This window comes from Pseudophryne corroboree, chromosome 11, assembly GCF_028390025.1.
Source record: "Pseudophryne corroboree isolate aPseCor3 chromosome 11, aPseCor3.hap2, whole genome shotgun sequence".
Classification (NCBI taxonomy): Eukaryota; Metazoa; Chordata; class Amphibia; order Anura; family Myobatrachidae; genus Pseudophryne; species Pseudophryne corroboree.
This window is the reverse complement of record NC_086454.1, coordinates 186,713,871-186,726,613: the sequence shown is the minus strand read 5'-3', so window position 1 is coordinate 186,726,613 and position 12,743 is coordinate 186,713,871. Positions and strand designations below refer to the sequence as shown.

The window sequence follows — 12,743 nt, the reverse complement described above, 5'->3', positions numbered from 1 at the left end:
ACCGGTAATTCTATTTCTCATAGTCCGTAGTGGATGCTGGGGACTCCGTAAGGACCATGGGGATTAGCAGCTCCGCAGGAGACTGGGCACAACTATAAAGAAAGCTTTTAGACTACTGGTGTGCACTGGCTCCTCCCACTAAGACCCTCCTCCAGACCTCAGTTAGGATACTGTGCCCGGAAGAGCTGACACAATTAGGAAGGATTTTGAATCCCGGGTAAGACTCATACCAGCCACACCAATCACACCGTATAACTCGTGATACAATACCCAGTTAACAGCATGATAACAACTGAGCCTCTCAACAGATAGCTCAACAATAACCGTTTAGTTAAGCAATAACTATATACAAGTACTGCAGACAATCCGCACTTGGGATGGGCGCCCAGCATCCACTACGGACTATAAGAAATAGAATTACCGGTGAGTAAATTCTTATTTTCTCTAACGTCCTAAGTGGATGCTGGGGACTCCGTAAGGACCATGGGGATTATACCAAAGCTCCCAAACGGGCGGAAGAGTGCGGATGACTCTGCAGCACCGAATGAGAGAACTCAAGGTCCTCCTCAGCCAGGGTATCAAAATTGTAGAATTTTGCAAACGTGTTTGCCCCTGACCAAGTTGCAGCTCGGCAAAGTTGAAGAGCCGAGACCCCTCGGGCAGCCGCCCAAGAAGAGCCCACCTTCCTCGTGGAATGGGCTTTCACTGATTTAGGATGCGGCAGTCCAGCCGCAGAATGTGCAAGCTGAATCGTACTACAGATCCAGCAAGCAATAGTCTGCTTAGAAGCAGGTGCACCCAACTTGTTGGGCGCATACAGGATAAAGAGCGAGTCAGTCTTCCTGACTCCAGCTGTCCTGGAAACATACATTTTTAGGGCCCTGACTACGTCCAACAACTTGGAAGCCTCCAAGTCATTTGTAGCCGCAGGCACCACGATAGGTTGGTTCAGATGAAAAGCTGATACCACTTTGGGGAGAAACTGGGGACGAGTCCTCAATTCTGCCCTATCCATATGGAAAATCAGATAAGGGCTTTTACATGACAAAGCCGCCAATTCTGAAACACGCCTGGCCGAAGCCAAGGCCAACAACATGACCACTTTCCACGCGAGATATTTCAAATCCACTGTTTTCAGTGGCTCAAACCAATGTGACTTTAGGAAATCCAACACCACGTTGAGATCCCAAGGGGCCACTGGAGGCACAAAAGGGGGCTGAATATGCAGCACTCCCTTAACAAAAGTCTGAACTTCAGGTAGTGAAGCCAATTCTCTCTGGAAGAAAATCGATAGAGCCGAAATCTGGACCTTAATGGAACCCAATTTAAGGCCCATAGTCACCCCTGACTGTAGGAAGTGCAGGAACCGGCCCAGCTGAAATTCTTCCGTTGGAGCCTTCCTGGCCTCACACCACGCAACATATTTTCGTTATATGCGGTGATAATGGTTTGCGGTTACTTCTTTCCTAGCTTTTATCAGCGTAGGAATGACTTCCTCCGGAATGCCCTTTTCCTTCAGGATCCGGTGTTCAACCGCCATGCCGTCAAACGCAGCCGCGGTAAGTCTTGGAACAGACAGGGCCCCTGCTGTAGCAGGTCTTGTCTGAGCGGTAGAGGCCTTGGGTCCTCTGACATCATTTCTTGAAGTTCCGGATACCACGCTCTTCTTGGCCAATCCGGAACAATGAGTATAGTTCTTACTCCTCTTCTCCTTATTATCCTCAGTACCTTTGGTATGAGAGGAATAGGAGGAAACACATAAACCGATCGGTACACCCACGGTGTTACCAGAGCGTCCACAGCTATCGCCTGCGGGTCTCTCGACCTGGCGCAATATTTTTCTAGCTTTTTGTTTAGGCGGGACGCCATCATGTCCACCTGTGGTTTTTCCCACTGGTTTACAATCATTTGAAAGACTTCTGGATGAAGTCCCCACTCTCCCGGGTGGAGGTCGTGCCTGCTGAGGAAGTCTGCTTCCCAGTTGTCTACTCCCGGAATGAACACTGCTGACAGTGCTAACACGTGATTTTCCGCCCATCGGAGAATCCTTGTGGCTTCTGCCATCGCCGTCCTGCTTCTCGTGCCGCCCTGACGATTTACATGGGCGACCGCCGTGATGTTGTCTGACTGGATCAGTACCGGCTGGTTTTGAAGCAGGGGTTTTGCCTGACTTAGGGCATTGTAAATGGCCCTTAGTTCCAGAATATTTATGTGCAGGGAAGTCTCCTGACTTGACCATAGTCCTTGGAAGTTTCTTCCCTGTGTGACTGCTCCCCAGCCTCGAAGGCTGGCATCCGTGGTCACCAGGACCCAGTCCTGTATGCCGAATCTGCGGCCCTCTTGAAGATGAGCACTCTGCAGCCACCACAGCAGAGACACCCTTGTCCTCGGAGACAGGGTTATCAGACGATGCATCTGAAGATGCGATCCGGACCACTTGTCCAACAGGTCCCACTGAAAGGTTCTTGCATGAAACCTGCCGAATGGAATCGCTTCGTAGGAAGCTACCATTTTTCCCAGGATCCGCGTGCAGTGATGCACCGACACCTGTTTTGGTTTTAGGAGGCCTCTGACTAGAGATGACAGCTCCTTGGCCTTTTCCTCCGGGAGAAACACTTTTCTCTGTTCTGTGTCCAGAACCATCCCTAGGAACAGCAGGCGCGTCGTAGGGACCAGCTGTGACTTTGGAATGTTTAGAATCCAGCCGTGCTGTGGACTTAGAGGAAGCGGGGGAGGACTTTTGCTCCTGGGAACTGGCTGTATGCTGCAGCTTTTTCCCTCTACCTCTGCCTCTGGGCAGAAAGGACGCGCCTTTAACCCGCTTGCCCCTATTGGGCCGAAAGGACTGTACCTGATAATACGGTGCTTTCTTTGGTTGTGAGGGAACATGGGGTAAAAATGTAGACTTCCCAGCTGTTGCTGTGGAAACGAGGTCCGAGAGACCATCCCCGAACAATTCCTCACCCTTATAAGGCAGAACTTCCATGTGTCGTTTGGAATCTGCATCACCTGTCCACTGCCGAGTCCATAACCCTCTCCTGGCAGAAATGGACATTGCACTAATTTTGGATGCCAGACGGCAAATATCCCTCTGTGCATCCCTCATGTATAAAAGTGCGTCTTTTATATGCTCTACGTTTAGCAAAATAGTGTCCCTGTCTAGGGTATCTATATTTTCTGACAGGGAATCTGACCACGCAGCAGCAGCACTGCACATCCAGGCTGAAGCTATAGCCGGTCTCAGTATAACACCTGTGTGTGTATATATAGATTTCAGGATAGTCTCCTGCTTTCTATCAGCAGATTCCTTCAGGGCGGCCGTATCCGGAGACGGTAGTGCCACCTTCTTTGACAAGCGTGTGAGCGCTTTATCCACCCTAGGGGATGTTTCCCAGCGTGACCTATCCTCTGGCGGGAAAGGGTACGCCATTTGTAACCTCTTAGAAATTACCAGCGTTTTAATCAGGGGAAGCCCACGCTTCTTCACACACTTCATTTAACTCTTCAGATGGAGGAAAAGCTACTGGTAGTTTTTTCTCTCCAAACATTATACCCTTTTTTGTGGTACCGGGGGTAACATCAGAAATGTGCAACACATTTTTCATTGCCTCAATCATGTAACGTGTGGCCCTACTGGAAGTTACATTAGTCTCCTCGTCGTCGACACTGGAGTCAGTATCCGTGTCGACATCTGTGTCAACCATCTGAGGTAGCGGGCGTTTTAGAGCCCCTGATGGTTTTTGAGCCCCTGATGGTTTGTTTTTTTATGTAAGGAGTCGACACTATCACGTAATTCCTTCCACAGCACCATCCACTCAGGTGTCGACCCCGCAGGGGGTGACATCACATTTACAGGCATCTGCTCCGCCTCCACATAAGCCTCCTCATCAAACATGTCGACACAGCCGTACCGACACACCGCAAACACACAGGGAATGCTCTGACAGAGGACAGGACCCCACAAAGCCCTTTGGGGAGACAGAGAGAGAGTATGCCAGCACACACCAGAGCGCTATATAACACTGGGATCCCACTATCAATGAGTGTTTTCCCTATAGCTGCTTTTTTATATATATTATATATAATATCTATACTGCGCCTAAATTTAGTGCCCCCCCTCTCTTTTTTACCCTTCTGTAGTATTCAGACTGCAGGGGAGAGCCAGTGCACCCAATATGGCTGCCTTACCTGGTGCGCTCATGGATGAGATGAAAAATACATGGACCTGATGGCTATGGTGGGACCTCATTCCGAGCATTAGGATACAGAAAACACCCATTCTGTGTCATCTCTTCTAGGGGTAACTTATTCCACCCAGGGTAAGCCTACGTAGTGCGCCCACCATGACTGCCTCATCTGGTACCTTTCGTAGGTGGAATAAATGATCAATTAAGTTATTACCCAAAATGAATGAACCAACCCTGCAACATGCTTTTTGTGACCTCTAGGTTGCTGTTGTTTTTAATTATCTGTGTGGTTTTCTATATTCTGTACCAAAGCCTTGTACAAAGTGTCTGTAAAGCAACTGAGTCTTAAGGAAAAAAGCTCCATATAAATAAAATTATTATTTTTATTATTTTACTCCAATCTGGAAGAGATTCAGCTATGCATGTAGTAAGCACCTGGATCTCTTCCAGCATCTAAATTAATTTTTGTGGCCTACTCTGAATAATTTGCAATGATTCTGAAATAAAGATCATTATTGGTCATGGTGAATAATCTGTAAAGATCAACACGGAAGTCCGCCTTTTGTCTAACTTGGTCACCGACGTGTGTGGTGTGGGGTGGTATTCAGTATACTGGTTGTTGGGATCCTGGTGCACAGTATACCGGCACCGAAATCCCGACAACCAGCATACCGACACCTTTTCTCGCTCTTGGGGGTCCACGACCCCCCTGGAGGGAGAATAGATAGCATGGCGCGCATACCGCGACACCGTGCCCGCAGAGTGGCGAGCGCAGCGAGCCCACAAGGAGCTCATTTTCGCTCACCCCGCTGTCAGCAAGCCGGCGGTCGGGATCCCGGCGCTGGTATGCTGGCCTCCGGGGACTCGGCCGCCGGCAACTCATACCACACCCGTGGTGTGTACTGAATGATAATCCTGTCAGCCTTGAAAGAGTTACTGATTATACAGTGTATTAATGACCAAGAAACCAGTTATCTGTAGGTTTTATACTAGTCATTGTTTTTCTATTTACATTCTAAACAATAGACTTGAGTAATCAGTAATTAATCAATCTAGCAAGAACTCAGCTATTGTGTTGGCTTCCATACAACAAAGTAAAACAAAAACCTTACAATTATATCACAACACTTCAGCTAGAAGAGACAAAGATTAATTTTGTTTCTATTTACGGACACGTACATATACATAGACTGGAGTTTCAGCTACAATTTAAAACAGCTTAATAGAGACTGCAAAATGCCCTAAAGCACTGTAAATCACAAACATTTACAGGAACTGGACAGGCACAACTGAGTAAGGAACTTTGGTCCTAATTCAGACCTGATTGCAGCAGCAAAATTGTGCTCTAATGGGAAAAACCATGTGCACTGTAGGGTGGGGGGCAGATATAACATGTGCAGAGAGAGATTTGGGTGGGATGTGTTTAAACTGAAATCTAAATGACAGTGTGAAAAATAAAGCAGCCAGGATTTACCCTGCACAGAAAAAATTAACCCACCCAAATCTAAATTTCTCTGCACGTTATATCTGCCCCCCTGCAGTGCACATGGTTTTACCCATTAGAGAACAATTTTGCTGCTGCAATCAGGTCTGAATTAGGCCCTTTATCTGTATGGGTCTAAGGGCCTGATTCAGATTTGTATGATGGTTTACATACAAATCTGCTGGTTGGGGAGCTGCACATGTGCAGGAACTGCTCTAAGTATATGCAGAACGGGTCTTGCATGATTGTTTGCAGTCCCCCCTTAGCTGCAACATGATTCACATGTTGTGGTGTTTGGAGGTCAGAGCAGGTGCAGTGACCAGGGCTGTTCTACAAAACAGGGACGTGTGCTGAGCCCAGGGTCTACTCTACATTTTTGGACACAGACTTACTGGACCCAGCTGACCAGTTCTGATAGCCAGTCCGAGTAAGCTTCGGCTGCAATGGTAATCCAATGCTGTGTCTTCTGACGCAGCACTCCATGCAGGAGACGTAAAGGGGGGTACACACGGAGCGATAATCTAAGCAATCTCACTAGATTGCTTAGATTTTCAGCAAGATCGCTCCGTGTGTAGCCCTAACAGCGATAGCGATGCGCAGCCCCGTGCATCGCTATCACTGGTGCTAGATTGGCCTGCCGTGCAGGCCAATCTAGCGGGTCGCTCACTTCACCCTCTGGGTAAAGTGAGCGGCCGCCCCGTCTCCCCCCGCACGCTCAGCACAGATCGCGCTGTGCTGAGCGGCGGGAGAGATGTGTGCTGAGCGGTTCGTTCAGCACACATCTCTTCCGCATCGGCCCATCTATATGGGCCTTTACATAGATTACAATTTAGTTATATGGTATTGCAGAGCAGCTTCCTTGTGGCTGTGCAATACTGTACAAATGTGCAACATGCGGACCAGAGCACAGAGAGCAATGGCACATCAACACTTGTTGCCGAACATTACAAAACATATTTCCCCAAAAAATGTTTTGCGTAAAACTGGTATAAAGACAATGAATGTCAATCCAAAGAATAATTAAAAAGGTACACAATGTTTTGCCCTCTTCTCTCAGATATAGGAGTGCTCTATTTAAAATCCCTGTATAAAAGGATTATTATATACTATAAATAGGATTAAAGAACAAAGTAGCATAACAAGCAGACCAACAGCAAGAAGTGAGGTAATGAGCTTATACTTTCAAACACCAACAACAGAAATAGAAGTATATCAAAGGTGTTCATGAGAAAGGGCTCCCACATTGTATAATACCTCTTTATAAAATCATGACATACAAGCTTTAAAAAACACAAAAATGCAACATATATGGAGACTCTGAATCTGTTCAACTGAAGCTTTCACAATTCAATGAACCTGATGGTTTGATGGGCAGGGTAAACAACCAAATGTTTAAATGGGCTGAGTTTAGCATGCCAGCTGTCGGGATGCTGGCAGTCATGTGACAGACACCAGAATCCCGACACTACTCGTGAAACCGGTGCCGAAAGACTGACAACTGCATCCCGAAGTCAAGTATCAGGTTAACTTTTAGGGTTAGGCACACTAGGGTGGTTAGGTAAAAGCCTCCCCCCCCCCTCTCCCCAAGGGTTAGCCACCAGCCCCTAGGGGTATGGGGAGGGGAAAGAAGGGACGGGAAAGAATTAAGGGGATGGAGGAGGGGGAGGAAGATCACCAGTGTTGGGATGCTGGTGTTGGTCATGTGACCACCTGCATCCCGACAACCGGGATACACACTGAATCATTTTAAACTGGGTATACACCTAAAAGATGGTGCAACCCGGGGATGTGATGTAATGATATACCACATCGTCGTACACACTAAAAGATGCATCATATAACGTGATATAGCATTGCATGCGGCATGTAGCAACCACGTCATTGGTGGAATCTTCCCATTGAATGTGCAGGGCATCCAATGGGACGATGCAATGAATGATGGACTGGACATACACACTGAAAGATGTTTGTGCAGATTGGTCGAAAAGTCCAAGAGTGCATGATAATGTGTAAGGTGGCCTCTAGTCAGCCAAGACACCAAAGCAGGTTGGCAGACAAGAGCAGGATAAAGCAAGCAATGGATACGACTGACAAAACCTGCATTTGCGTGTAGGCTTAATATTGCATAGTACAGTATTTGCTGGATCACAATATGCCAAAAATAGGACAAACCTGTATAATCATGACTTACTTATAAGGCTACCATGTCATGTGCATGGAACCAATAGACTTGTAAATCCAAGGGCTTCATTCTAAATTCTAGGAAAATAATTCCACTTGAAAGATTAATGGTTCTATGTTCTAAGCCTTGGAGAGAGATAAAGCGTACGGAGATAAAGTACCAGCCAACCAGTGCCCAGCAGTCATTTTTCAAACACAGCCTGTGACATGTCAGTTAGGAGGTGACTGGCTGGTAATTTCATTCTCTCCACTTTATCTATCTGCAAGTCTTAGTATATAGATCCCTTAAGGACCCTACACACTTGCCGATGTGTGCGGCCCCCGCGGTCGTTCATCATTGGTGCTGGCTCGTTTATGCCTGCAAGCCAATATGGACAATGGGCCCAATTCAGACCTGATAGCTGCTGTGCGTTTGCGTACAATCAGGTCTGAACTGCGCAGAGAGCCAGATGGCCATCTCAGCCCTGCGATCGCCTCTGCCTGATTGACAGGCCGCTGCAACCCAGGAAGCGTCGAGTAGCTCCCTGCCAGCGCAGCTCCTCTGGTGCAAAAGCATCGTCGCTGTGCAATGTTTTTGTACCTGTGCAGGGGGGGGGGGAGTAGGGCCCGACATGTGGGGAGGACTAGCCCTGTGCTTTGTGTCCCCCGCATGTTTGTGAAACTGATTTAGCACATCTACGATCAGGTCTGAATTAGGCCCATTATTGTCCATATTAGCATGCAGGGCTATGGGCCGGTGACCCCATCACCACACCACACCACACCCCCCGCCGCTGGGTTGTCCATCAGCCAAATGTGTAGGGGGTATTAGTTATATACAGGACAACGACAGCATACTTAACTTACAGAGTAACAGGCACATAGGTCTATTTTATATTGAAAAAGCTTTTAAAATGGGACAAAATTAAGCTAGATTACTTAAACCCCATACAAACTAGGTGATATTTGAAATGCTATGGCTCATTTTGACCCTTATGAGCGATATAGTTTATAATATCAACCAGTATGTACACACTATATCGTTAACAATGCATGCTCCCGCGGGTCGTTAACGAGGTGTTCTGTTGGCCGTACATGCAGGTCAATCTGACGATATCATCAAAAACTGCATGTATGGGGTTTGTGCAGGATAACGTCACTGAACGATATAGTTACCGATATTGTTCAGTGTATATGCGCTAGGTCGTTTGCTCGGGAGTTCAAGGTCAAACAATGACGATATCGCTCATGGAGCACATCGCCTAGTGAGTACCCAGGTAAATATCCATGTCATGCACCTGACTATATTTAATGAATTAGCCCATACTTGCACAATATATTACTGCTGAAAAGGTAAACATTTTCTTTATGATTAATAACATTAGATCCCCAGATCAGCTAATCTGTGTGGAGTTTATATGTTCTTCATATGTTGTGTGGGTTTCCTCCGGTTTATCTCCTTACTCCAAAAATATAATTTTAGGTTATTTGGCTTTTGAAAAACTAAATAAATAACCCTAATGCGAATTGGGGAACAAATTAGATTGTAAGTTCTGCCTGGGCAGGGACTGATGTGAGTTAGCACATATTCTCAATAAAGGAAGTGCAGCGGAATATGTGTGCACTAATTTAATATCTGTTAATAAATAAATAAATAAGCTTCTAACACATACATGATGAATGCAGTAGATCTGTGCCGGAAGAGGCAACATACATCAGGAGTAACCTGTATAACAAGAACACGTCGTCTCACCTTGAAGCTGTTTGAATCTCCCTTCCAGGACGTTAGCATATTGCACCGAATTAACGAAGGCTGCAGGGGAGAGAGGAGGGGAGCTGGGCCTGGGGACTTCCATATACCCGGGCTCAAACTGGAACATTGTTCAGGCCCCCTACCACCACTCTTAGCTTCCCAAATACACGGAGATTTCCAACAGCAGGAGATAAGAAATCAGCACAATAGTGTAATATCCATCAGCAGCAGAGGCTATAGTAGCAGCGTGTTGTCAGCATTCAATTCAGTGTCACATCGGATGTGAGCTGCTCTCTAGCAATTCCAAAAACAGCCAGGTGATAAAAACAGTGACTCCTAAGAAGTTTTCGCATAGCAAGAAGCAAATAAACAAATAGAAATGCTCTTAAAGAAGGAATAAAACAAAATGCAGAAAAAAAAAAGTTAATTCAAGTGAAATGTAAAAATCCCAGTACTGTCTGTTTCTGGTTCAGTCCAAAGATAAGTTCTCTTGCGAAAGCTCCTAAACGTTCTATATTTTCCTTTTTAAAGCAGCAGATTGTTCTTGCATACAATTTGGATTAAAATTACAGATCGCTTCTGCAGTTAAGATATAAAAAATTAAAAAAAAGTTTCGTGAAGTTGAACTCCCTAAAAATGCACCTTTTTCCACTGCAGGATCTTAAGAAAAGAAAAGATCAGATTTCAGGAATTCCTGGGATTCCTGGCACTTGGAGAGATATATTTTCCCGCTGCTGCTCTTCCTGTACCTTGATCTTATTAAGAAAAAAAAATGAGAAAAAAAAATAAAAAAAATCCCCAACAGGTTAAAATGAAGGCTGGTTGGGTGGAGATTTGCATTGGAAGGGGCAGGTTGGGTGGAACCACTTAGAAAGGTGTGACGGGGGAAGAGTGGAGGTGGTACGGTCCTGATTGCAGCGCTCTCTGCAATAAAAGTGAAAGGAGCCCTTTAATGTGATGCTGAGTCGTTGTTTCAGGCTGCACAAGGTGTGTTATGTAAAAATAAACCCTCAATGCAAATTACGTAAAGAGGGGAGCATGCATAAGTAATGGCTAAAAACTGCTGGAGCTCAGAAAATGATCAGTGCTGTTGTATGCGTGTATATGTAGGCATGTACGCATTTATACATATATACAAATTGTGTATTGCAAATGATTGCACTATCTGTATGGTTGCCTCTCTTTTATGAGCTGATGTGAAGTATTAATATAGCGGGTAACAGAAAACAATTCCCTGCAGTTTTTGTTATACAATCTCCATTACAATGATAATGGTATATGTTATTTATAAAATACTTTTATAAATTTTTTTTATTTTATTTTTTAAATCTGCTTTGGATCTTGTGCATATCTCCCAATGGTACCGCTACTGGCTCCAAAATATATAATTGTACATACACTATTTTTTGCTGTAGTTACTGTAAAGTAAAAAAAAAAGACACTAAATCCTGAAAAAATGGAGTGCACACAGGAAAAATGCTTTATTATTAAAATAAAACATTTTTTTTGCAATTTTGTGTTTCTTTTCTGATTTTTTTTTTTTATTGTCAAACTTTTTTAAAATGTATTTTTCCTTTAAGATTCTGGAACTAGAAGTCAGGGTACAGTTCCAGTGCGCATGTAAGCAGTTCCCGCATGTGCTTCTTGACACCTAACTGGCATAGTAACTACTCTTCCATCTGCCAGATAGTGTCGCCTGCTGATGATAGGTCGAGCCGAAAATATTTTTTATTGTCACGATAAGCAGTGACCTAAAAATATAATTAACTAGGCTTGCCATACTATTCCTTTAAACTGGGACACTTATTAATTACACAGGTTCCGTGGCTGGCTGACCTCATGCCTGCATTTTACCTGGTTTTAATCAGCCACAGAACCTGTGTAATCCATGAGCATCTCGGTTTAAACGGATTGTATGGTAAGCCTATAATTGACGGTACCTTATATATTTATTAACATCACTTGTGTATAATTGTATATGCATATTTACTTAGGCTATTCATAAAACAGTGTTTCTATCATGTAAACTGTCCCTTCCCTTCCCCCTCTTCAATCAGACCCCCAAACAGTGACTCTCCTCCTCACACCTCATCCCACATCCAAAAGTAAACAGACCTTTTGTCCTGTAATTGTTGAGCAATTTAACATGTCTCAAACAAACTTTTCACAAACACAAAGGGTGAGGGGCAGCAATGTTGCATGGCCATTGGTTGTGTGATTGCAACACTTAATTGATTTCACTGTTACCTACCAGACCTACAGTATGCTGCTTATTGAAATCCCCAGTTGTAAAATAGACTATTTTCAAGGAACATTGTGCTTTCCTGGAATTCTACATATTTGTGTTATGAAATCATATCAGAAGTTTTCATCTAGTTATTTTATCATCTGTGTTTGTTCTTGGTTGTAAGTATTGTGCAGGGCTGTCAGTAAAGTGACTCTTGTAGCAATTACAAGTTGCAAAGAATTTATTCAACAGAATCACATTACACCGCCATGTCCACATTAATTACAAGTTCTTTATCTTTTTATATGTGAATTGTGTTTCTGCCACTGTACTTTATCTTTCAGTAAGTATTGTGTGTTTCACATGTAATGCAAGAGAGGGGGCGTAGCAACTAAGGGGCCCGAAGGTGAGAGTGTGCCAAGAATTACAAGTCATCCCCATCTTCTAGGCCCAGACTGCACTTAAATTTTGGTATGGTACCCGTCGGTAAGTAAAATGCAGGGAAAAATTATTGCAGTCTATGCAGCACACATATATTTGCAACTCCAAATATATGTACATATCTATTACCCTGCAATACTCACTCTATTATTTATTTTATTATTTATTAGCAATTTCTTATATAGCGCAGCATATTCCGTTGTGCTTTACAATTAGAACAATAGTTATAGAACAAAACTGGGCAAAGACAGACAGACAGACATAGAGGTAGGAAGGCCCTGCTCGCAAGCTTACAGTCTATAGGGAAATAGGCATTGATACACAAGAATAGATGCTACCTGTTGCATAATGGTCCACCAGATTGCTAGGTTCTTAATGGGTTGTATGATATAATCACCCAGCAATGTTGGAAGACAAAATGTGAGGTTATGTGGACTGTACAGAGAGGATGCATTGAAGGTTATGTGGGTGGGTCTGGAATTTGGTAGGCTT

The 12,743-nt window shown here is 44.5% G+C and overlaps 1 protein-coding gene across 2 annotated transcripts in view; it reads right to left on the bottom strand.

The window, feature by feature from the left end:
- Positions 1-12,743, bottom strand: part of SPTBN2 (spectrin beta, non-erythrocytic 2) — a 421,076-nt gene that overhangs the window by 155,844 nt on the left and 252,489 nt on the right. The window contains exon 1 of one of the 2 annotated variants that reach the window (XM_063945150.1): positions 9,584-10,360. The exons of the other annotated variant lie outside the window; for it this stretch is intronic. Within the exon in view, the coding sequence (XP_063801220.1) occupies positions 9,584-9,710 (127 nt within the window). The 5' untranslated portion in view covers positions 9,711-10,360. Of the gene's footprint in view, positions 1-9,583; positions 10,361-12,743 lie in introns of those variants that run through there. 2 annotated transcript variants of the gene reach the window in all.